This window comes from Megalopta genalis, chromosome 5 (assembly GCF_051020955.1).
Source record: "Megalopta genalis isolate 19385.01 chromosome 5, iyMegGena1_principal, whole genome shotgun sequence".
Lineage (NCBI taxonomy): Eukaryota > Metazoa > Arthropoda > Insecta > Hymenoptera > Halictidae > Megalopta > Megalopta genalis.
In genome coordinates, this window is record NC_135017.1 from 14,693,326 (window position 1) to 14,717,432 (window position 24,107).

At 43.1% G+C, this 24,107-nt stretch overlaps 1 protein-coding gene across 4 annotated transcripts in view; it reads left to right on the plus strand.

Moving 5' to 3' along the window:
* Ca-alpha1T (Ca[2+]-channel protein alpha[[1]] subunit T) overlaps positions 1-24,107 on the plus strand; it is a 132,002-nt gene that overhangs the window by 40,147 nt on the left and 67,748 nt on the right. For 3 of the 4 annotated variants that reach the window (XM_076521407.1, XM_076521405.1, XM_076521406.1), the window contains exons 5-6: positions 218-389; positions 11,255-11,293. In XM_076521407.1, coding sequence (XP_076377522.1) covers positions 218-389; positions 11,255-11,293 — 211 coding nt within the window. The remainder of the gene's footprint in view (positions 1-217; positions 390-11,254; positions 11,294-24,107) is intronic. The other variant, XM_076521408.1, reaches the window with a different exon arrangement.

A 24,107-nucleotide genomic window follows, 5' to 3' on the forward strand; every position in this document is an offset into this window, starting at 1 on the left:
GATTAATTAACTTCTAAAGTTCTACGAAAAGAATCTGTGTTACCACGTGAAATTTCTGTTGAAACTATTTTACAAGCGTTTTAAGATGTTTACCTTCTCGTTAAATTATAGTCCATTGGATGTTTCTATTGGAAATATTTTAAATTTAATAAATTTTTTAATTTCTAAATCATTCCTGTATAAATTGTTCTCAGAGCAACCGTGTGTCTGATTTCAGGTATGAGGATACTGGTGATGCTGCTGCTGGACACTCTGCCCATGCTTGGCAACGTTCTCTTACTGTGTTTCTTCGTCTTCTTCATATTCGGTATTGTCGGTGTTCAACTGTGGGAGGGTATCCTGCGGCAGCGTTGCTTCCTGAAGGCTCTACCCAACGTGAAATACCCGGAGTAAGTCTGCAAACACACGCCGCATGCTTTTCTACTCTACATACTGCTACTATATACTCTTTCGTATTATACACTGTTTTCCCGCGGCTCGGCCCAGCCGCCATTTTCTCCGTTTATTATTACGCTTTACTTGCATCCATTCCGCGTTTCCTTCTCTCTCTCTCACACACACACTCTCTCTCTTTCACTTTTTCACTCTCTCTCTCTCACTCTCTATCTTCGTCTCTCTTTATCTCTTCTCGTTTTCCCTGCTTGCAACTACCAACGCGTACGGCGGTGATCTCCAACTATGGAAGCGTTTCTTCGCGGAGCTGATTTTATTAAAAAATCGTGATGCCCCTAAATCGTGATGCCCGGGAGGAAATGTTATATCCGGATTTGATCTTTATGCGAAATCAAAATTGTCCCAGAAACATCAGTTAGACTACTAGTCTTTTCTTTTTTTAACGATCGTAGCAAGTTGAGAACGACGCGCCGGTGTCCTTAAACTCGTCTAATTCCTTTGTAATTTTGTATTTGATCAGCGAGCTAGCAACTGGAGCGAGGTAACAACTGAGACACAGGGTAACGACTGAAACAAGATAGCAGCTGAAACACGCAGGATAGCAGCCGAGACAATGTAGCGAGGAAAGCCAAGATCAGGAATTCAGTGAACAGAAACTGTCTCGTAGGGACGGAAAAGAGATTCGTATTCGAACGAACTCGTGCGCTCGGTTTCTTTCCCGGTCGCCGAGTCATGCGAAATCAAGAGATAGGCGATCGACAAATTGCGAAGCTCTAGTTCTATCGTCGCGCGATTCTCGTTTCGTTTTCGCGAAGTTATCGGACTTCGACCGATCGATAACTCGCGTGGAAGCTGTACGAAGTCTTTCCGCCGTCCGGCGTGCGCGATCTCCCGAGGAAGCGTCACGATTTAGGGGTTGAACGAAAGCCCGGCCGAAATGTCGGCCGCGTGCTCTATTTCAAGAAGATGGCGCAATCGCGGGGCCACGCGACCGGATAAGTATCAACCGAGCCGTTGAACGCGGCGAGACCGAACAGATAGACTCGCTTTGTTCGACGGCCCATTTCGCTGTACCCCGGCTCTTTGCACTCGACCGAACTTTTCGGCGGTTCTGCTGCCAGGTTTCACGGCGCGGCGGGAACGGTTTTCTCGGGATGGACATTTTTGGAAAAGAAAAACCGGCTTCCGGTCCTCCCGGGAATTCCCCGTCGAAATCCCGCGCTCAACTTTCTCCGACGCTAAAACGGAACAGCTTCGTAATTCCCCCGTGGAAGTCGCGCGGCACTGATTCGCTTGGACCTCGCCGTGATTTTTCGCACGAGAATACGGCACGTCGATCCAAATTACCGGCGAAACGGAAGTATCTCTCGCGTCGATTACGGCGTGAAAATTGCCTCGCCTGATTTTTCTCGCAGATCCGTAACGCGTAGAGTCTTTTCCGTAGATTCGCGAGTCAGCCGTGATTTTGTCGGGTACAAGTTACGGTTTTCAGTTCAGGTGGAAATCAAGGGTTCGCCTGTAATGCTCCGGCAGAGAGCTGGAGTCTAGCGCGACAGAGAGACAAGGGATTATCCGAGCTCTTCAGACTTTGTGCACACACGCACGTCATAACGCGGGATTATCTTAGCGTTAGGCTTCGTCAAAGAGATGTCAGAATTACGTCAGGAAGCAGGAAAATATGACACGTGACACGATTAAAACACCGTCAGAGATCGGCTTATCGCGTGCAAAGATTTGATCCAGCTTGGAACAAGGAAAACGGTGTACAGGAATCTACCGCCATTTCAAACCCCTGTAGAATCGTCGAAAAATTTTTTTCGGGGATCAATCTACCATGGATTTAAAGTTCGAACCTTCCTCTTTGCAACGAGCTCGAGAAACTCGACGTGCGATTTTTTGGGGGCGTTTTATCAAGCTTTGAACGAAAGCTGTACCGTCGTCTTTGTGACATACCATGAGCGCCGAACTTGGTCTTCGTTTATGGCTCATAAGATGGCTAAAAAAAATCGTAGAGCAAGATTTAAGGTGTCGTTGGAAAGAGGAAGCTTCGATCTTTAAATCGATCGTATGCGCAGTCGTGGAAAAAATTTTTCGATGTTTTTACAGGTCGTTGAAAATCGCTTATCGATACAGCCTGTACAATTTGTAGCGTCATTTCGAGTCTTCGCTTTTTCAATTGCTACATTGTGAAGAATTAAAATGGCAATAAAATGAGTTACGTACGATGAAAGTAGAGGGTCTAATCTAAGTTGTTGTGCGATTCGTATTTCAGAAAGTTATGACGATTACGTGTCACGAATATACGAATATTACGAACTCAGCGTTGAAACGCTTTCTGCGGTGATCGAATGAAATATTGCATTGCTATCGGCACACCCGGTATAATATCCGCTTCCAGGAACAAATTGTTAACGGTAAAGCGACTGTGTCTCGCACAGTTGCCGCTAAGAAATGTGCGGCCTGGGGGCAAATTGGTACCGTGACAAATAGTCTGCGGATTTTATGGGTTCAAGCAAACGCCGCCGTGCAGAATGCATCGCGCCAGGAAACGTCAATAAAACCCGACGATATCTCGATTCTAATTCCGACTTGATACGCCGTTTTATTCGCTCCGAACTTCTGCTTTCGCAAAAAGAATCCGAGCTCTGTCATTAAATGCAAGCGATCGATTCTTCGGGGGAAAAGTTTGTCCGGCAATTTTCCTAGGAAAACCGTCGCTCCGACCGAAAAATGACAGCAGAAATCTCCGAGTGCAAAGAGCTTACGCGAAACAATTTAACAATTGTAAAATGAATTAGAAATCTCCGAAAGTTCGGCTATGATCTCGAACCGAATTACGTCGACGAATTAATTCAGCCGTTTCCGGCACGTTCGAATGCAAATTCGACATTCTTTATTTTCCCCTAAGACTCTCTCCAGACGTTCTCCGACGATCTCCAACGAATCGTACGCTTCTTTTCCAGTGGATTTGCCGCTTGTAGAGATTCTTGGTCGTCGCACATTTCCTTTTTCTTTCCTCCTTTTATTTTTGGCTTCGCGTATTATTCGCATACTCTCCTTGATACCATCGGCCGTCATAGCGAGCGTTCCAGCGTCGATGGCCGTCTCTGTTATATTTTCTTCTCGTTCCTCTTCTTCTCTTTTTGATTTTTTCCCTCTCGCAGCTTTCTTTATCTTTCTCCTCGGCGCGAGCGCGAGCGCGACCGTCTATTTCCGGCGAAACAGTTTAAATAGCTTCTGTGTATTTCTAGCGGCCACCTACGTGTACCGGTAATTAAAACTTCTTTGCAGCTAAGTGCTTCCACGATTTCCCGATTCTATTTCCAACGGAGGCGCTGGGGGTGCCCGAAAGACCAAATATTTGTCTTATATGGTAGCTCCTCCATTATCCGAACGGTTTAACCGACATCCGAGGCGAACACTATAACTGCTTTTCGGGGAACGGTTTTCCGTAGAGTTTGTTTAGCTTTGATGAAGTAGCGCGCGGTTCGAGACCGTTCGCAACCGCAGACTGGTTACAGAATTCTCTTCTCTTTCTCTCTCTCTCTCTCTTTTTTTAAGTCCACCAACAAAGCTATCGAGACGAAACTCTTCTCCGGTCTTGTTTAACCGGTTTTCGAGAAGCTCCGCAAATTTTGTTGTGCCGTTATAGCCGAGCTTCGACGAACTTGCGGCGATTTTCTTGCGAAAGAGACTCGTGTTTTGCGCGGAGAATTAGACGCGAAAAATTCCGACGGATCTTTAATCCGTCTCATTTGGCATTGTTTTCTGAATGGTAACGCAGCCGGTCGATGATTCGTAACGATGGAGAAACGATTCGCGAAAAATAAAGGAGACGTTCGGTTTCGGTTTTTGCGGAATCTCGAGTCGCGGAAGCTGGAGCGAAAATATTTTTCTAAACGAAGCCGATAAACATATCGATCCGAAACTTCGCAGACTTATTTAATAATCTTCGGGGAACAAGCTGGATTTTTGTTCCGCGGCGGTAGCGATTTTCTCCGAAATTACGGCGATTTTCTCGGAACCGTTCGATTGATAAATTCGAAGGTATTTTTAATTCGTAGAAACTAAAACTAAAAATTAATGAAAACCGAATCGTCTGAAATTCTGAAAATAGAACTGCGACTTTCGAAAATATTGGTTCGTCCCTTGCTGAAAATTGAATTTTTGAAGGGTCCGCGCGGTTCCGATTCGAAGGGACACCGTTTGACTGAAGATGTCAGCCAAGGTTGACATAAATCGGATCATCCTCCGACTCGACAAATATCGTTTCCAGAAAAATACATTGGAAAATTCATATTCCCTCGTAAAACATGCAAAAACGGCCCTATCCGAAGGCCAACCGCGTTGCCAATTTTTCGAAATTCGCTGTAACACATCGGAATCATGTTTTTCGATAACGTAGAAACCGAAGAAATTGCGAAAGTCCGAAAATATCCTGTTTTCGAAGTCGAGATGGCTCGATTTGACATATTTATTGCCTACGTGTCGGTGCACGGTTCACAAAATCGCACGATCCATAAAAATTTCTGTGATTCGTAGGCGAATTTTTCGGAATAAAATTCGAGAAAGCTGTTTCTCTTAACGAAGAGACTGCTTTCGAAGACTTTTTCTTACAAAGTCGATCTTTTCGACGAGATAAAAATTCGCGCGTCCAAATAAATCTGCAAGCAACGCGGTGGAAGAGCTTCGAATGAAACAGGAATCGGATTCGATCGCGAAAGAAGATCGCGATTTAAAAATGATAATTTCCCACGCTGATTAGCGCCGCGGATCGCCTTTGTCTCCTTTATTTTTACGCTCTGCGTGCATAACAGTAAAGCAAAAGAGAGAGAGAGAGCTGTGCAGCCTGTGCGATATTAAAAATACCTGCATTAAAAATCTTTTGACGAAGCGCAATCAACGTTCTCTTTTATAAAAGAAAGATAAACATTTGATGTAGTGCGCAACGCGTAAAAGAACGAAGCTCGGCGTAACTAAATATACCGGACAATGTGTCGCCCATCGATTGGCAATTTGTTGTTACGCTACTCGATAAACAATTCAAACTGTCGACTAATCGCCGCGCTACTGTCATCCTATTGCGTACCGCGTGCCCGCGATTTCCATTTCAAGTTTTCCAACACGATAAAGTCTCGTTACAAATTTTCGAATATAATGTAATTTCAAACAGGCGCGTTTAATCCTTCAAATTTGGACAATGCGGAACGATCTCGGTATTGTCGCGATAATGGAGGTTCTACGACTATGCGATTCCGTCGTATTCACAGTTTTCACGCGACATGTGCGGACCTTGCAGAAACGAATTTTTTGTCACAGTGTGTTTTATCGAACGCGAATTTCGATTCTCGGACCGTCGCATTTCGCGATCGAAAAATCAGCGGAAAAATCGTCGGTCGACGACGATCGTTCGAAACGAAGCACGCTCGCGATAATTCTGTTGGTTTTTCGACACGGTCGCGCCGAGAATCGCGGATTCGATCGTTCGCGACCGCGAAGAGAGCGAACGATTCTTTTTCTTCTTCTGCAGATCGCGCGCATGTTGCGCGTAGCTGCAGCCCGCAGCATTCTACTTAAAGAATGTTTACATATACGGTTCGTACACGCGATATGCTGAATTGCATGGCGAAGTAGCTCGGACTGCCTTAAAGTATCGCTTCGAATAAATATTTATTTTCCCGTGTGTTTCTTCGCTCGGCCTCTGTTTCGCTCGACTTTCCACGTTTGCCGCTTTCTTTCCGCGGCTATCTCCGATCCGCCGCGGTTTTCTCCGAACGCGAACTCTTCCATTCGTAGCCACCCTGTTCGGAGCAATCTTCGTTCCACCAGCACCAACACCACCATCACCACCACCGACACCGCCGCGCTGGCAAAAAGTATCGAGTCGCAATTTCGAAGTTAACTCGATCGCTGAACGAATTATCCTGTAATCGGGTTCTCTTGCAACTAATTGCGGTCTTCCTTGTCGGGCTTGCTGCGTTTCAAATTGCGTTTGCCGACCTTTTAGCTGCGTCTCGCCGAAGCGCCGCGGATTTTTATGCGGAAACACGGTCTACGTTGATTGCAAGTTATAGGAGATAGGCTGTTACTTTTGTTTTTGAGTCTGAGTCAAGCTTCGTTGTTTCAATATTTTTTATATCTTTTATATTTTTTATATTTTTCATACTTTCAATGCTTTCGATATTTTTCATATTTCTTGTACGATAAATTTTACCCTCGCAGTAGACAGTTTTGTGAAACGATAATGCGAAGTACGAATTCGAAAATTTTTAATTTTAGAAATCACTTCAGAACTCCTCGAGAGAGGCGCGACAATTTTTTATATCGCGACAACTGCATTTGTCCGAATGTTGCAGCGAAAATTTGCGCGAAACGTGTTCGTTTTAAAACTTATCGGGAAAGTAATTAATAATGATATTAACAGCGTGACAATTCGACTAACGTGTTGTCGAGAAATAAGACAATATTACCAATAATACAGCTGCATAAAGATCGGCAGCCTCCCAACGAAGATCTCGAGTATAATAATTAATCTCTGCGCGATCTTCTGGTCGATCGGATTCTCGCGGACACGATCTTTCCTCTCGACGTTTATTATCTCGTGCGAAATAATAACTTTTTGCCAGCGTGGAGTAGCGCGCGACAGCTAACTTCGAGCGAGAGAATCGCGGAAGTTCCTGAACATTCGAGGATTTTCACGAGATAGATCTCGATCGCTCTCGAACCAGCTACGATGTTTCTTGACCCTTAACTGCGCGCGGCGAACATTCCAGTGGAATCGTGTGGGATCGTATTTTCATTCGTTCAACGTCGCGGAAGACGTTTAGAGATTGGAAAATGAATAAAAATACTTGGCAAATTGACATTGATATTGAATTGACCAGTGTTTCTACGAAGATGCTATTTCTACAATTCTTTCAAAACTGAAATATCTTCATTTTTCAAGCTTAGCTTGAAAATTCGCATTTCTGATTCCTTTTAAAAGACGTTGAACAAATTAATCATTTCGTTCGCGTGCCAATGTTTTATCGTAAGATTGTCCAACCTTACCGAATAATCGAATAATTACCGTTTGTAATTATCATCGGCGAGCAATTTAAAGTTTTGAAATGTGTTGTAACATCGAAAGACGTTTCGTTCGATTCCGAAATGAACGTTCTCTTGTTGTTGACAGTCCGGTTATAAAAACCGATGTAAGCTTCTAATGAACACGCAGCTCGGTTTCAGCGTTGATGAATAATTAACGATGATGATGCTCTTCAATGGACGCTCATAAACTGCTTGCGGCTTCGTTTATAAATTGCAGTCACGTTAAAAGCATTGCTTCGTGAAATTTTTACCGTCGCCGCTGCTGCCGCGGCTAGTACCGTGTTAAATAACAAATGATGCGAAACAATCAGGCTATCAAAACACGGTGTGTGTAAACTGCTGTCGCATTTTGCAGTCGGCCGGTATAATTTACAGAGTCGCCGGAACCATTGAATAACGTAAACGTTTATCGAGCCGCAAAATGTTATTTGGCACGCGTCTATGAATTATGGCGTTTTGTTTCTGCCAGAAGAGCGACCGTTATCATTCCCGATGTTCGAATTGTTTGAAAATTTCCATTTCCATTGTAATCCGATTAGACGCTCTGCTCGATTTAATTAATGTCCTTAATTACCGTTGATCATTAATATGCGGCATAATTAAAGAGCAGATTCCAACGAATAACGCGTAGTTTATAGACTGCGGATGTTTATAAATTTATCGCGTTTAAAAATTTACGCCACTTTTACCATGGGCTGATTATTATTGAAATCGTTTGGAGCATTCACCGTCGAATAAACGTCCTGCGATTGTTTACAACAATCGTGGCGATTTATCGGAACGAGTATCGTGTTCGTTCTCCAAACATTAACGATAGTTTATCGCGAAGCAGGCTAATTAAAATTGATTTCCGAACTTAACGACAAGTCGTCGAAACAAATTTCCTCTTTCTGTTTCTATCCTCTGTCCTCGTTCTCGTTTCAATTACTATGATAATCATGGGAATAGTAGATTTCTTTAAAATCTGTTTACTCGTTCAATGGCAGATCGGCTTTTTTAGCTATTAGCAAATTATTTTCAATTACGATTGCGCAACTCTAAATTGTTTCTTATTCGACAAACTCTCGACGATCCGATAATAATGAAGTATTTGTTAAATAACATTTCACTCTTCGATACTGTGTAGCATTCGACTGTCTGTAATTACTATGAATTAGTCTGTGTCGCCATAGTCCGTCAAGTAGTTTTATTCGTTTCAAGTAGACTGTGATTTTTCTTATACGATCATAGTAAGTTTCGATATACCTTTCGATCATCTTTCTCCTTCTTTTGCATCTCTAATTTTTCGATATTCTTCTACCATGTCTTGATATTATTATAAAATAATTACTGTCGCGAAACTTGCTGGCACCCAGATGTCTCGTTAATTAATCGCTAGAAACAGAAAGAGCGTTCATTTTGCCGCATGAATTCTTAAAAATTCGCAGTCTCGACAAACGAGTCGCTAATAAACTAATAGAAACTGAAAAACAATTTTACAGGCATCACTTTTTAATCGTTTGTACGCGATCAGTATACTTCGCGCGCAGTTAAGGGTTAATTGCTTCGTTGCGAATGAAAATTCACGATATTACATTATTTAACAACGATTCGTTATTCAGCAAATTTTCAATTTTCAATTTATTTTTTTTTTCCAATAACGATCGACCTCGATAGATCGCTTTTATCGCGTCCAAAAGAATCTTTTCCATTCGTCCGATCGCGCGCCGATCTTGGGCGACAATAATTTCCGACAAAAAGTAGCGAACAATTATTTGTCGCATTTTCTCGTCCAGAAATTATGCTCCAGTAATTTCAAGATCATTCGCAAAAAGTCCTTACGGAACTCTCTAAACGCGTAAACTTATTAATCTTAAACGCGTTCGCTGTCGGTTGTAAGAAATTCTCCACCGAATTCGAGATGGCGGCGCTTTTGAATTTAACCGAACAGCGTAATCGATTTTAAAGACTGTTTATTAATCATTCGCCGAAGGGAGTTGGATCGATGCTTAATGAATATTCGGACAGCGAACGCGCGAACGAATCGCGGGACGCTTTTCTAGCGAAAATAAAGGGTGCGAAACAGGAGGACGGGTCGCGTTGAAATCACCGCGATTGTTTTTCGTCGAACGAAAATCAGGCTCGCCGATACCAGCATTAACAGCGAAGTTGCTTCCAGCGTGCACACAGTTTCGCCGCCGCGCCGGGGAACGACAAAATATTTATACGCTCCGTCTCGTTGCATCGTTGACCGTCGTGTATATCGACCGAAACCACTGTCAATCATTGTTGTCGCTAATTAAACTTTACACGGCGGACGCTCCGTCGCTTCTGGCCCGTCTCTCCCTTATCGACCACGCCGACGAACCAGCCCCCTATTTTTACAGGCAACGAAACACGGAAGCCCTTGCTTCCAATATAATGTTACGCTATAAAACATTAATTGTTAAGCGTAACGTTTCGAATAGAATCGGATTTTCCTTTTTCCTTTCCGTTCGTCGGGTATCTCGATTCCATCGTTGAACGAGTTTCTGAAACAAAGAAATCGAAGGGGGATGATTCTTCGAATCATCGGGCCGAAATTGTTGCGTTGTAATATCGTCGCCGGGAATTATCAGCGAATCGTAATTATGAAATGACAAATGAAACGGAACAATTTGTAAATTGGAAGGATCCGTCGCGACGGCGGAATTGTGGAAAATCGCTGAAGATTTCAATCGCGTCGATTTCAATTTTCACGATGAACTCGCTCGCCGTTACAATTCCCGCGATAAATCATTATCGAACGAGCATTGTTCGAACGATAAAACCGCGAAGAAAATGAATCGCGAAACCGGTGAGATATTCTTGATCGCGCCGGGCACACCGCGAGCAGAATATTCCGCGAGTACAGTAAATTCTCCCCGATTGACGCTCGGATTCTGCACAAAAATGGTCGATTCGGGAAGAGGAGACACGATTATTCGAGCCTGGCGGCTCGTTTTTATAGCTGTCGACGATCGGTAGCTATAATAAACGAGGTGAAAAGCTCTAAAAATTGCATCTTCTCAGCGTCGGTTAGGGAGACATTACTGTAGTCGCCTGGTACAGTAATGTCTCCCTTACTGACGCTCAGGTTGTACAGTAATGTCTCCCTAACTGACGCTCAGATTGTGGAGAAAAAGATGGACGATTTGGGAAGAGGAGATACGATTAATTTGAGTCTTGCGCCTTGTTTTTATGATTACCGATTCTCAACAACTATAAAAACGAGGCACAAGCCTCGAATAATCGTATCTGTTCTTCCCATATCGTCCATTTTTCTCCACAATCCGAGCGTCAGTTAGGGAGACATTACTGTATACAGAAATGGACAATTTAGGAAGAGGAGATACTATAAGATAATATAACCTCGCAGCTCGTTTTTATAGTTGTTAACGATTCGTAACTATAACAATCGAGCAATCGTATCTTCTCTTTGAAAAATGTCCATTTTTGTGGACAATCCGCGCGTCAATTAGAGAGACGTTACTGTAGTCGCCTAGTAGTGGTCGTCGGCGGACCGAGTTAGAGCACCGCGGAATATTCCGCGTGTCGATTTTCCGATTGTTAATTATCGACCGGTGTGTCACCGGCAGGACAACGGGTTAACGCGAGTGTCGGCAAGCCCCAGTCGATGTCGGGCAACGCGGACGATTTCAATGTGTGTGCGCCCCGTGAACGACCTATCCGCCCCTAAAACGCATAGAAAACTAGACGTAAGTAGAAAGATGACCCTTGGGGACAGTGACAGGCTATTGTTTCGCTGTTGCAGGTTACTCTCGGACGAGTACTCGGTTCGATCACGCATTTAGTAAGCTCTAGTAGAGAACAATGTGCTGTGCATATGTACTCTCTCTACATATATCTGTATATCTAAATCTAAACTGCATAGACAACATAATATGGGATAGACGGTGCATCCATGTGTGTGCATATATATGTATATACATGCATCGGTCACGTGCATATGTATATATTTCTATCTCTATGCCTAACTGTCTCTCTCTCTCTCTCTCTTTCTCTCTCACTCTCTGTCTATATCATTCTCTTTCTCTCTCTCTCTTTTTCTCTCTCTATTTCTCTCTATCTCTTTCTCTTCGTCTGTCTGTTTGTACTTGATCCTTGGAAGGAGGACGCTTTCGACTACTGCACTGCGACGGCGATGCCTGGGTACATTTTGACCCAGTGGTCATTTTAATCGACTTTCTTCGAATCGAATCGCGCGACCGGTTCGCTGACAGCATATAAAATTCCGCGGGCAATCTTGATCTTCGAATGCAACGAGTTACATTACTATTAAATCGCGGATTTTATGCGTTTATGGGAATAATGGGCATCCGTAATTTTAGAGAGCAGAAGAAGCGAACGAAACAAACACTGTCGACACATTGTTGTCGTTCTAGTAATATAATTGTATGCTATATTAATTAACTAATAAATAATAAATTGTATATTATATAATAATTATATTAATACAATTGTAAAAGAAAAGAAGAAGTTTCTAAGCGACTTCCGACTCTTGAAACGCGCGCGGACGATTTTTATCTCGCATAAAAATCTGTTCTCGTCCGCGTAAGAATCGTTTACGATCGGACAAATCGATTACTAATTGCATCGTACGTTCATATACTACGATGACGAAATACCTAGCTGGTAAATCAGCGGGAGAATCGAATGCTGCCAGCGATCGCGTCGATGCAATTGGAGCCGACACCCGTCGGAGCCCCGCTCGGCTGCCAGAAGCTGTTCGCGATTCGGCACCGCGGGGTCGAAATCGACCCAGGCGTGGCCGTCCGAGGGTTGATCATTGTCCGAGTGTACAGATCTGTATATTATATAGTGTGTCACGCAACATAGCAGCATGCCACCTTGAGCCGACCGAGGCACCGTCTCGAATATTCTCGCGAGCCGCGAGCACCGTTCGAGACGGTGCATCGCCTGTCTCACCTGTCTCGCCGTTTTCTATACTGGTGTCGTGGACTTGACACCGCGGTGTCGTCCTCCGCCGACTATCTCTCTATATACAGGGTGTCGTCTTCCTATCGATCTCTCGCCACGGCCGTTTTCAAACTGATCGCGTCCCCCTGCGGAAACGTTCGCGAAGCGAACACGAGCACGTTTCGACGAGGATGTCGCGCGACCGCCGCGCATCTCCGCGGAGCCGAAATTGCGGTTGCGATCTACGATCTTCCGGTGATCTTGGTGCAACGGGAGCACAGGATCGAGGCACGCGTTCGATCGTTGCGATGCGTTTTAAGAAGAAAATAGTATGCAGGAATCAAACCCTCGGAACCGCTGGTTCAAACGCTCGTAGAATCTTTGAAAAATTTTGTTCGCGGATGAATCTGCCACGGATTCGAAGATCGGACTTTTCTCTTTAAAACGAGCTCAAAAAGTTCGACGTACGATTTTTCTAGCGCATTTTATTCGCTCGGTGCAGTCGCGGCTCGCCGCTGCGGCGGCGGCGGCGGCGCCCTTTTGTCCGAGACACGCTGCACGCGGAGTGTTTTCTTTATGCGTTAGGCTGGATTTTCTGAGCTAACATTTGCGCGTACGCGAAGCCGCGCCGAACCCAAACTTTGTTTCGTAATAACTAGACCGCGGTTGTATAAACACATTTACACCGACGTAACCTGAATTTCCCGGCCGAGAGGAGCTTCGGTAATCTGAAAACGCGAGATAAAACCCGCGGAACTTTTTCATTCAACATATTCGCACCGGCGCGTCGCATTAGAATTTTATAAATATTCACGCGCCGTTCCTCCGCGCGCGGCCGAAAGCGCGATTTTTCGTTTTGTTATCGCCGGACTGCCGGCGGATCTTCCTGGAAAATACGAATTCTCGGCGTAAATTGTACCAAGCGCGAGAGTTAAATAGAAATATATTGATATTAATATAATATTAAGAAAACATATAAATATTCTGAAATTTGTCGAATGTCTTTAAAGTTTGATCTTTTCTCTGGTCATTTTGATAGTTGTTGATCAAAAGCAGTAGACTATTCGATGATATCGCAGCCTGTGCGACGATTCCCGAATAATTTCGGACAAATTTTCCTCCAGAACCGAACGCTTCGAGTCCTTGGGATTCGGGTCACTGGCAGAGTCGCTTTCATAGTGTATCGAATCACGCGGGAAAGTAGGTCGAAATAGTAGAAAAATAGGAGAGATAAAGGGATCCGGTGAACGAAACGGCGACTAGGGGGCCGGCGTCGACCCAACGAAGCCCCCAATAACTCGAAACAAAATGAATCGGGGGGGGGGGGGGTCGCAGGAATTTCAAGTGTGATTAATGAATCGCGAATGAATTTGTCAAGGTCGTTCGCGGCCGCCTCCGCCTCGCTAATTAATGCGGCAGTTTTTTTGTTTTCAAACGCGTAATCGGCTTTACAGAATTCCCGGCGTATGTGGAAAACACGCAGCCGGCTCTCGCCGGGACCTCCTTCTGTTTATCCACGGTAAATTAATATTTATCTCCTGCCGCGTAGTCCAGCATAAGCTGCCGGGCTTAAGGAGGTCCTCCGCAATGTCTCGGTTAAATGTCACGGCTAGAGCGACCCCGATGTGTAAGCCTGACGCGTCGCGCACTGGGTACGGATCCCGTATGCAACGAATTCGACGAATTAGAGCCACGCGGATTTATCAACATCCGGGTCCGATCGATCTTTCATACGTATGCTCGATCCGAGGATACGCGTGTCTGGTCCGAATGGGCCGGCTTAAATTGAACTATTCGATTTACCCGCGGCGTTCATCGAAATTCAAGTTTATCGAACTAAAATTGTACTTCATTGGTTTCGGATTCAATTGTATTTCATTGGTCTCGAATTCAATTGTATTTCATTGCTTTCGAATCCAATTGTATTCCATTGCTTTCGAATCCAATTGTATTCCATTGCTTTCGAATCCAATTGTATTCCATTGCTTTCGAATTCGATCGAATTCGTTGGATTCGAATTCGATTAAATTCGTAAACTTGAAATTGAATTGAATTCGATCAAAATTTCGATCACCTTGACATGACCTTGACATAACCCTTTTTTACGTGGAGGAAATCTGTTCTTGACATAACCTTGAAGTTCGATTTTCTCCTGTTGAATCGTTCTCATAAAAAACTACCGCCAGCGCGATCCATCTTCGCGAAGACTAATGAATAAGTCTCCAAACGCGATTTGCAAATTGGCCGGAGGGATTACCGTGATTCATGTCCAGTTGAATCTATGCACAACGTCGAAAATCACCATTAACTAGATCAAAAGTTATATCTCGAAATTAAAGACTGAGAAGACAGGAATGCAATTTTTTTACAGTCAATGCAGTTTCCAATCATTATTTTACGCATTACGTTACATTATAATAATCGCGTCTTTCGGCGACGTCGACGTCGATCTTCTTATTGGATTCACAGAGGCGTAACATTCTTTCCACAAAGGGACGAACAATTCGCGGGTTCCAATATTCGCGGCAGCAACCTTTGACCGTCCGAAACGGAAATATCCTCGTCGAAACGTGCGAGCTCCCGATGGCGAATACTTCGCAACGTCGCGAAAACACTTTTGAGCCGTGGTTCCGTTGAATCGATTCAAAGGGAACACCTTGTGTATATACTGTGTATACCGATCGTTTCATAGCGCGTGGACCGAACGAGGTCTGGCCTCTCGTTTCGCAAATGTCTTTGCGTTTCCGCGAAAGAAAAATGCAGTGCGCGCGGCGCGCGAGAAAAAGTAACAGAACGTTAACGTGATTCGACGCTATAAAATAACACGACCGCTCGAAGAAACGGCCAGTATGAGTTGTCGGATGCGAACGACAGGAACCTTTACCCATCGAATTCTTGGTGTGCACATGGCACGGTGTCGAGCTCGAATGTCTTTCCTCGTGTCTTCGTCGGCATCCTCTCGGCTCTCTTCGTGTTCTTTCGATGCACGAATCGATGTTCTCTATTCTCAACATCTCGATATCGTGTTACTCTCTTCGGCTGCTGCGTCTTCGCATATTTTTCTCGCTCTCACTCTCTCGCACTCTCGGCTCCTCTATCTTTCTTTATTCGATTCTCTCTCTGATCGACGCTGTCTCGCTGCCACTCTCTCTCTCTATCTCTCTCTCTCTCACTTTCTCTAGATCTACACGCTGATCTCATTTGTCTGTCTCTGTTTCTGATCATCGATCAATAACTTCGATCCTACGTGATTCGTGATGGCGGTTCGTGGCAAGATCTCTGGATCTTGGACGAAGATCTTCTCTGTAGGAGCGACGCGATTGTGATATTTACGATTGTTACTTTCTTGTTGGAAGGTTTCATCGATGGAAGTTGCGTTTGTACACGGTTAGGCGAAAGTGGGAATAATTTTTGTGATCATAGCTGTACCAAATAAGGCGTAAACATCGACGCTTAGGTAACCGTGAATCTATCAACAATTTAGCTCGTTTATGCGTTGACAATTTTACCGATTTATGCGTTGACAATTTAACTAATTTATGCAGTGACTATTTAATTCGTTTATTTATTCGGAATAATTTTTGTGATCATAGATGTACCAAATAACGCGTAAACATCGTCGCTTAGGTAACCGTGAATGTATTAACAATTTATCTCGTTTATGCGTTGACGATTTAACCGATTTATGCGTTGATAATTCAACTGATTTACGCATTGACCATTTAATTCGTTCATTTATTCGCTATCCAACCGATTTATTTATCGATGATTTAACCGATTTAAAGCGCATTTTCGATTTTTTCGCGCATCGATCGTTCTTCAGAGAAGCGATGAGAGATCGTCTAAGTTCAGCAGGAGGAACTCTCTCGAAACAGTCGCATTAGACTGAAGGATTATTGCTGGAGAGAGAGAGAGTTTTCGCTTGGAAAAGAAAATATAAGGTACAGTGGGGGCAATGTTGATTTTACCGATGGATGTAAATTTAATACTTCCGAATCGGATCGGCGTAGAGCAGGCGGGACGAAAGAAAAATGAAGAGCCAGAAGTTAAAAGCACGAGAAGCTGTGCCGAAGCTGAAGCTACAAAGAATGGAAAATATACTGCAGCAGCGTGTCCCGACATTTTTAGAAACGGAACACTGCTACTTTCAGCGGAGAATTTTTAATTTTTCGCAGCACGGGATTAAATTCCTTCTCGCTTATTGTTCGTCGTAAAGATTAGAAATTCCTAGAAACGGTTAATTATTTCGAGCAACGAGAGCTTGAAGTAATTAATTATTTCGAGCAACGAGTGCTTAAAGCGATTAATTATTTTAAACAGCGAGTGCTTAAACCAATCAATTATATTAAACAACGAGTGCTCGATATAATTCGTTATTTCGAGGGGCGAGTACTTGAAACAATTTATTGCTTAAAATGGGAACCGTTGGGAGCAGAAACTTCGAACGAGCCGGAAAATTCTTGTTCGCCGCGTAAGAAGCTTTCTACGGCCGGAGGACTTCAATTTTGAGGAAAATTGGTGGTAACAGGTTCCGGGGAGAGTTCCAGTTCGAAAAGATTCGTTGCAAGCCTTGTATTAGCCGTTTAATGAAACTGTTGCGCGGTCACGTCACGTATCCGAACTTGTTATTCACTGTGCAACGTCGTCGGCCGGTCTCTCCTTCTCCCCTTTTCTCTCTCTCTCGCGCTCTCTCACTCTCTCTCTCCCTCTCTTAGCGTATTCCAAATCCCATTTATTTTCCTGCACGCTTTGTTCCCCGTCGTCCTCTATTCGCGATGGTCATTCAACTACCGAACAATAGCAAACGCGCCGGCATAGTGGGACGACGGAGTTTATTTGAAAAGATCCAGAGTTTCTACTCCCGACTTCCGGACGTGTACCAGTGATTCAATTAATTTCGCCGATAAACAGGAAGGAACTGCTCCGAGTAGTCCACTGGACTCGCCAGTAGTTGTTCCATCGAGTAGCAATGGACTGCTGTCCATTTCGCTGGCATCATTTCGAGCCGATTATTTCACTAGGATCGTTACACGAGGATGATTTGTCGTAGTTTTGTTCTTGGATGCTCCTTCACTGGCAGCCCTTCATTGTTATCATTTTACTAGGATGGTATCATTGAGATTATTTCATCGGTAACTTATTTCACTGGAAACATTTTGCTAGGATCACTGGGATGATTTAATTAGAATGATTTCAATGGGATAATTTCATTAGGATGATTTTCCCCAAGACAGTTTTGCCAGGATTGTTCTACTAGGATGGTATCATTAAGATTATTTCATCAGTAACTTATTTCACTGGAAACATTTTGCTAGGATCACTGGGACGATTTAATTAGAATGATTTCAATGGAATAATTTCATTAGGATGATTTTCCCTAAGACAGTTTTGCCAGGATTGTTCTACCAGGATGATTCAATTGAGATCAGCTTGTCTGGGAACAAACGAATTAGTAACGAATAAGCATCGATAACAATTTCGGCGAAAGAAAGTTGCACCGAGAAAGAAACGTGTAGCAGAAACAAAGTAGCGAGGCGAAACGAGAGCCTGAAAATTATTGTGGGAATCCTTTTTGCCGTTGTGCGGTTGACAGGCATTCGGGATCAGGGACAGCAACAGCCTGTCCCATATCGGGCATTTCTTGCCCCATACGTCCTACTTTCATGCTCGTTCTCCGAGGAAAGTTAAGACGATTTATGATACCGCAGCCGAAGAACGAAAGGACTCCGGCCGGGATCCCGCTTCTTCACTTTCCATCGATTTCGCTGTCCGCATCTGGCTTTTGTCATCAGGGAGGGCTGAATGTTTGAAGCGTCTTTGAATGATTCAAGCATCCTCGAGGCTAACTGTCAGGATGGCAGATGCCGGACACTGCGGCGAATAAATACATAAAATCTACGGTTTGCTCGCGAGGCGCGATCGAACTCCGATCCCCGGCTCGATTTATTTCTCCGATCCGCTGTCGGATAACGTTTAATTACCTACGCAGATTATTTCTCTGCACTCTTATCTATCTGTCCGCCATATTTCGCCACTGTTGGCGATTTAACAGAGACACGGTCGCTGCGATTCGACAGCGAGCCTGATAAAACCAAGGATTTACGCGAGGATTTTTGTCGAATCGCGAACGTTTTTCGGACGGTTATTTATTAAGGCAGCGTTCGAAATAGTTCCTCAAATTGTGCACTTTTGCGCAAGAAACGTTGTAGATAAATAATTGCAGAGCAATATAGAAAGAAAGATGGCCGTGTAGCTTCTGCAATTTTCGCGCGATCGATGCAGACAAATTTTTATTTCGCTCGTCGTAGCGTAAAGTAAAAGTTGAGGTATTAAATAATTTATAACGAACGCGGAAATTGACGAACCAATGATTACGTATTCAAAAGCCTCTCGGTGCAATTGTGCGATGTTTACGCGTCCACGGGATCGTCTTTATGATTATGCGACCGCGAGATTGTCACTGCAATTTTCCACGAGATTGCCAGCTAAACTGTAAGGACGCTTGTTCGGTCTATAGCATCGAAGTAACAGGAACGATATAATTCAAGATTATAGCACGTAGCTCGGATATAAGTAGAAGGAACGTAACGATGCGAGTTATAGCCACGTCGAAGCTTGCATTATGTGGCCAAGATGGATTTTTGTTTCAGAGCCGGGTGCTTTCGAGCAAATCATGGTTGCGTATCGATTTGTCAGCGCCGAAAGAGAAAATATATTTCCGTTCGATTCGGACAGTTTCGTTTAACGAAACACGCGAATCGTAGAAACAAATAAAATATTAATATTAAATATTATTGAACATCGTTGACTGTATTTAACTGTACTGTTTAAATTATATTTAACTATATTTAAATGTACTGGTTCATTATATTTAACTATATTTAACTGTGCTGTTTAATTATATTTAACTGTACTGTTTAATTATATTTAACTATATTCAACCGTGCTGTTTAATTATATTTAACTATACTATAAAATCTGAAAACCACGGAGCGAAGACGAAACGATTAAATAAATGTTCCGAAGCTGCGAAGACATGGACATATAAACTCTAAATAAATCAAAGAAAATTAAAGTCGGACACGTAAAAATTCCGAGCGGAGCATGCGGGAACGGAATGATTTTCTGGAATATTTAACGCGTACATTGTAAAGAGCCCCGAAATATTTTGTTGCGGCCGTAAAGAGGGGCATTAGGGTGGCGCGAAACAAACATAGAACGTGAAACGGTTCCTGGGATGCGTGAGAATAATATGTTTCCGTTTCCCGTTGCACACGTTGCAGGTTGAACCTGTGGCATTTCCACCTTTTTCGCGTTCATTTTTTATTTATTCGTTTTAAGCCGCATCTACGCCAAGGTCATTAGCAATCCTGTAACTTTCCGGGTTACATTGTGTGACGTATCGCGCGGCACTCCCGGGGTTATACCTTGTATTATACGACACTTTGCAGCACGTGTTGCTGCGTATTTTTGCGGGTACAGACTGCTCGGAAAGTTCGCGGACAATGGAGGATCGCATTCCTCGAGTGCGGCCAGATTTCTCGAGATTTCTGAGAAATTGGAGGCACGGTTAAATTTTCTCCGCGATTGTCCCTCGGTTTGTGAACGAAAATGGACAATTTGGGGAGAGGAGACGCTATCAGTAGAAGCGGAGATACGAATCTCGCGGCTGTCTTTGAAAAATTTTTTCGACGAAAATGAATTATACAGAGAAAAAGTGGAGATTTCAGGCTTTAAAATGAGCCTAGTTTCGTTGCTCTACGATTTTTATTCACGAAGTTATGGTATTTTGAATATCGCTGATGTTTCGAGGATTGGAAATTTCGCGTAAAATCTGGAATGAGATTTCCCATCCACCGTGTCGCGAATAAATTTTTTTCAAGAAATCGATGGACGGTCTCCGAAAGTAGACACTTCGGGCTTTAAAATGAGCCGAGTTTCATCGTCGTACGATTTTTTTGCACAGAGTTATAGCTGCTCGAATATCATCAATTTTTTGAATATTCGAGGTTTTGTGTAAAATCTAGAACGAGGTTTCCCATCCGTCATATAATAAATAAATTTTTTTATAAGAAACTGACTAATATCTCTCGAAAGTAGACACTTCGGGCTTTAAAATGTGCCGAGTTTCATCGTCGTACGATTTTTTTGCACAGAGTTGTAGCTGCTCGAATATCATCAATTTTTTCGAAAATTTGAAAAAGTAGTGGACTGCTCTCGTTTTTATTTTATTTTTGTTTAGAAGCTGAGGAACAATTGGAGAGGATTTACCGTACGTATTCGATCTTTAAAATGCGGAAAGAAATTTCAAAGTGAAAATAGAAGAGAAGTTTGTCCGAATATTACAGATATTTCAAACATATTTCGCAGTGTTTCGATCCGGCAGAATTATCATTTAAAAAATACGGAACAGTATGTCGACGTTTTTATCGAAATAAACAGCCCCGAAAACGAATATTTAGCCAAAGCAACCTGTTTATTTTACATAGTTAAGCACGTTTGCGGTCTTCGATATGTATACATGTTTCGAATATTCATTTCCGACGTTTCTCGGCACTCCCTGAATTTATTTTATATTTAGATTCTCGCCGTTCGGATCGGGCGGAACAAGTCGACGTTTAAAGCGCATTAATAAATTCTTGCGGGAGTTTAGCGTTTTGGACAGCTCTATGAATTTTACAACGACGCGAAACAGTCTCCTGTCGACGTGATATTTTTATTAGGGCAGAATGTAACAATATTCTCTCGGTCCAATTGATTTCGCTACACGAGACGCGCGTTGAGCGAACTTTCCTGTTTTGGGGGAATTTAATAAAAGAATTTTTATTCTCGCTGTGCACAACGCGATATAATATATTAACGAATCTTTATAATAATGTTATAAATTCGATATAATATAATAATGCTGTTTCCATTCGACACGCCTTATGCAAAAATGTTCCTAATTCGATGTAATTGCAGCGAATTGATATTTCCAAGGATATTGCGACTGTGAAAATCAAACAAAGCGTGCCATCTGTTTGATATTAAATAAATCCCACTCATCGATCTCCAAGTAATTACATCGACTGCTCGGCGAAAATGCCTAACCACGACTATTTTCGATAATTTATAACTCTCGAGGTGTATATATCGATTCACCTAAACTTTCGTGTTTCTACGCTGATTGTTCGGTGTTTTAAATTATTATTAATTTACTGGTATTATTGAATTTATTAATATTATTAAATTATTATTATCATTCAATTTCGTTCAATCTGTACAAATAGAACAAACTATAACGTTGTGTTTGATTTTCCGTGGAAAACACGACCGATTAAAGAATATTTGCTTAATTACGAATTTGTTGCCTCCTCGAATTTCGGCTGCTGGAAAATCTGTATTTGTACGAAGCAACCGCGATCATCGATTTCTCCTGTCGACATATTTAGCGTTTTGCGTGCGGAATTCAATTTGAACTCCGGCCGCGGCGGTCCAATTCAGCGATTCGATTTTCCGCTTTCTCGAAAAAGAAGGAGAGAAAAAAGAGCAAAATATGGAGCCCGCATTATTCGAAACCGATGCGACGCGAAATAGCCTCTCGGTGTTTTCGGAATTTTCATTTGTCGAGGAAATCAGGCGAGCGACGCGCCGAGATTCCGATGCGCTTTCGCCATGGTCGGGAAAATATTCATCTCGCGGTTCTTTATACGCGCGATCGTCGGGTTCCGAACGGCGAAAATTACTCTTGATGTTTTTGCAGATTGCAAAAACACGCGACGGCCGCGGAGATTTGATATTTTCAATTTTAATTGCGCGGCGAGGGAGATCTTATATCTTCGATCCTGTGAATCCATAGACGGAGGCTGATCTTGTTTCCGATTTTTCGTAATATCGGATCCGTCTGCGTGTATAAATATTAAAGATTGAAAAAATGTAATATCCGCTTCCGCAGGAAAGTTATAAAAATTGAAAATATAATACCCGCTTCCGCAGGAAAGTTATAAAAATTGGAGATATAATACCCGCTTCCGCGGGCAAATTATAAAAATTGCAAGAATAAAATCTGCTCTCGCATAGAAAAATATTGAAAATTGCAAACACGATACTTGCGTCTCCGTGTACGTAATTTACAAAAGCTGCGAACTATAAAATTCGCGTTCGTGTACAAATAATTGTTGTTGCAAGCTCGCGGCTGCAATCGTATCTATCGTTTACCTATCGGATATAAAAATCTGTTGGAAGGGGTAGGTGTTTCTAGAGGCTCGTATTCCAGCCTATCTATCTATACCGGAGTCCTTCGGCGGTACTGCAAAAAGATGGCAGTCGGTGACGTCATTGGGAACAGCGGGATGACCTTGAACCGCCAACTAAATCGACGCTGAGAATAGTAACGTGTTCGAGGGAAGCGTTGAATGAATGGAATTTACAGCGGAGTCCCCCATATCGGAGTACCCTGGAGGCACGTTTTCACCTAACGTTCAGATATCATGATTCCGGCTGTCATGGCGAATAAGGTTTCTTGTTTTCACGGCGACAAAAGTCATCAGTTTTCGCCCGGTGACAGTGCGAACGATTTACTGTCACGTGAGAACGCGACTTTAAAGGGTTGCCGCCGTGGCTGGAATAACGTCGCCGCGAATCGTATTAACGTTCCATCGATTAAACATCGATCGCGTTTAGTTAAAAAAGAAGCTGAAAATAATGTTCGAACGACTAATATTTAAAAGTTGTTTTAAAGTTATTTCGATGGTTTCGATGACGTTCATCTCGTTATAATATAGGCTGCTAAATGACCCGCGGAGAGGCTGCAGCCTGAAACAAGTAAAAAGAGGGTGACATTTCCGGAAGCTCGTTTATCTCACCCAGACATTCAATTATCTTAAAAGACTATCGGCCGGTAACGAACGCCGGAAGATTTACTACTAGAAAATCGATTTGTCTGTTATCCGCAGGATCTCCGGCGCAAATATAAATTTTCGGCGGTTCGATTCGTAGAAATTGGCCGCCTCGGAGATGATTTAAGGCGCGTAAAATGTGCAGTCCTGTTTTCAATGTAATTTAAACATCTTCTCGCGGGCGACCGTCTTGAGCATATAAATTGCCGCGAATACGCGAAACGCGCGATCTCGATTACAGCATGTTTTATACATTTCTCCAGAGCGATTTCTCAATAATAAAAACTGCCACGTGTACGTGCAATCCGTGATTTAGTTTACGGTACGCTTGAAACATTTTTCTACGGCGATCTATCAGAAATCAAAATTGCTGCGAACACATAAAACATGCAGCCTGGTGTAAAGTGTAATTTAAACATTTTCCTACGGCGATTTGTCGAGAATAAAAATTGCTGCATCGATAAAATCGACATTTCAATGGAAACGCGATCGAAAGAAATTTGCAGATCGATTCGACAGAAAAATCGGAATAACTGCAGAGGCGTAAAATCTACGATTTAATTCGAAATACGACGTTCCGTCGCGACTCCTCGAAATCAATGATTTCTCAACGAACTCCCAAAATTCGCGGCCTAGTTTGCATCGTGGATGTAACGCCACGCCGAAAACATCTCTCCGAATCGATTACCCAAATGCGAGAAAACTGTTCTAAACAATAAAACATCGGCGGTACAGCGGCGCGCATAGCCGAGGCGTTCGAAACGCTGTTCGGGTTTTTGCATTTCCATCGATTCCGCCACGGTCGGCTGT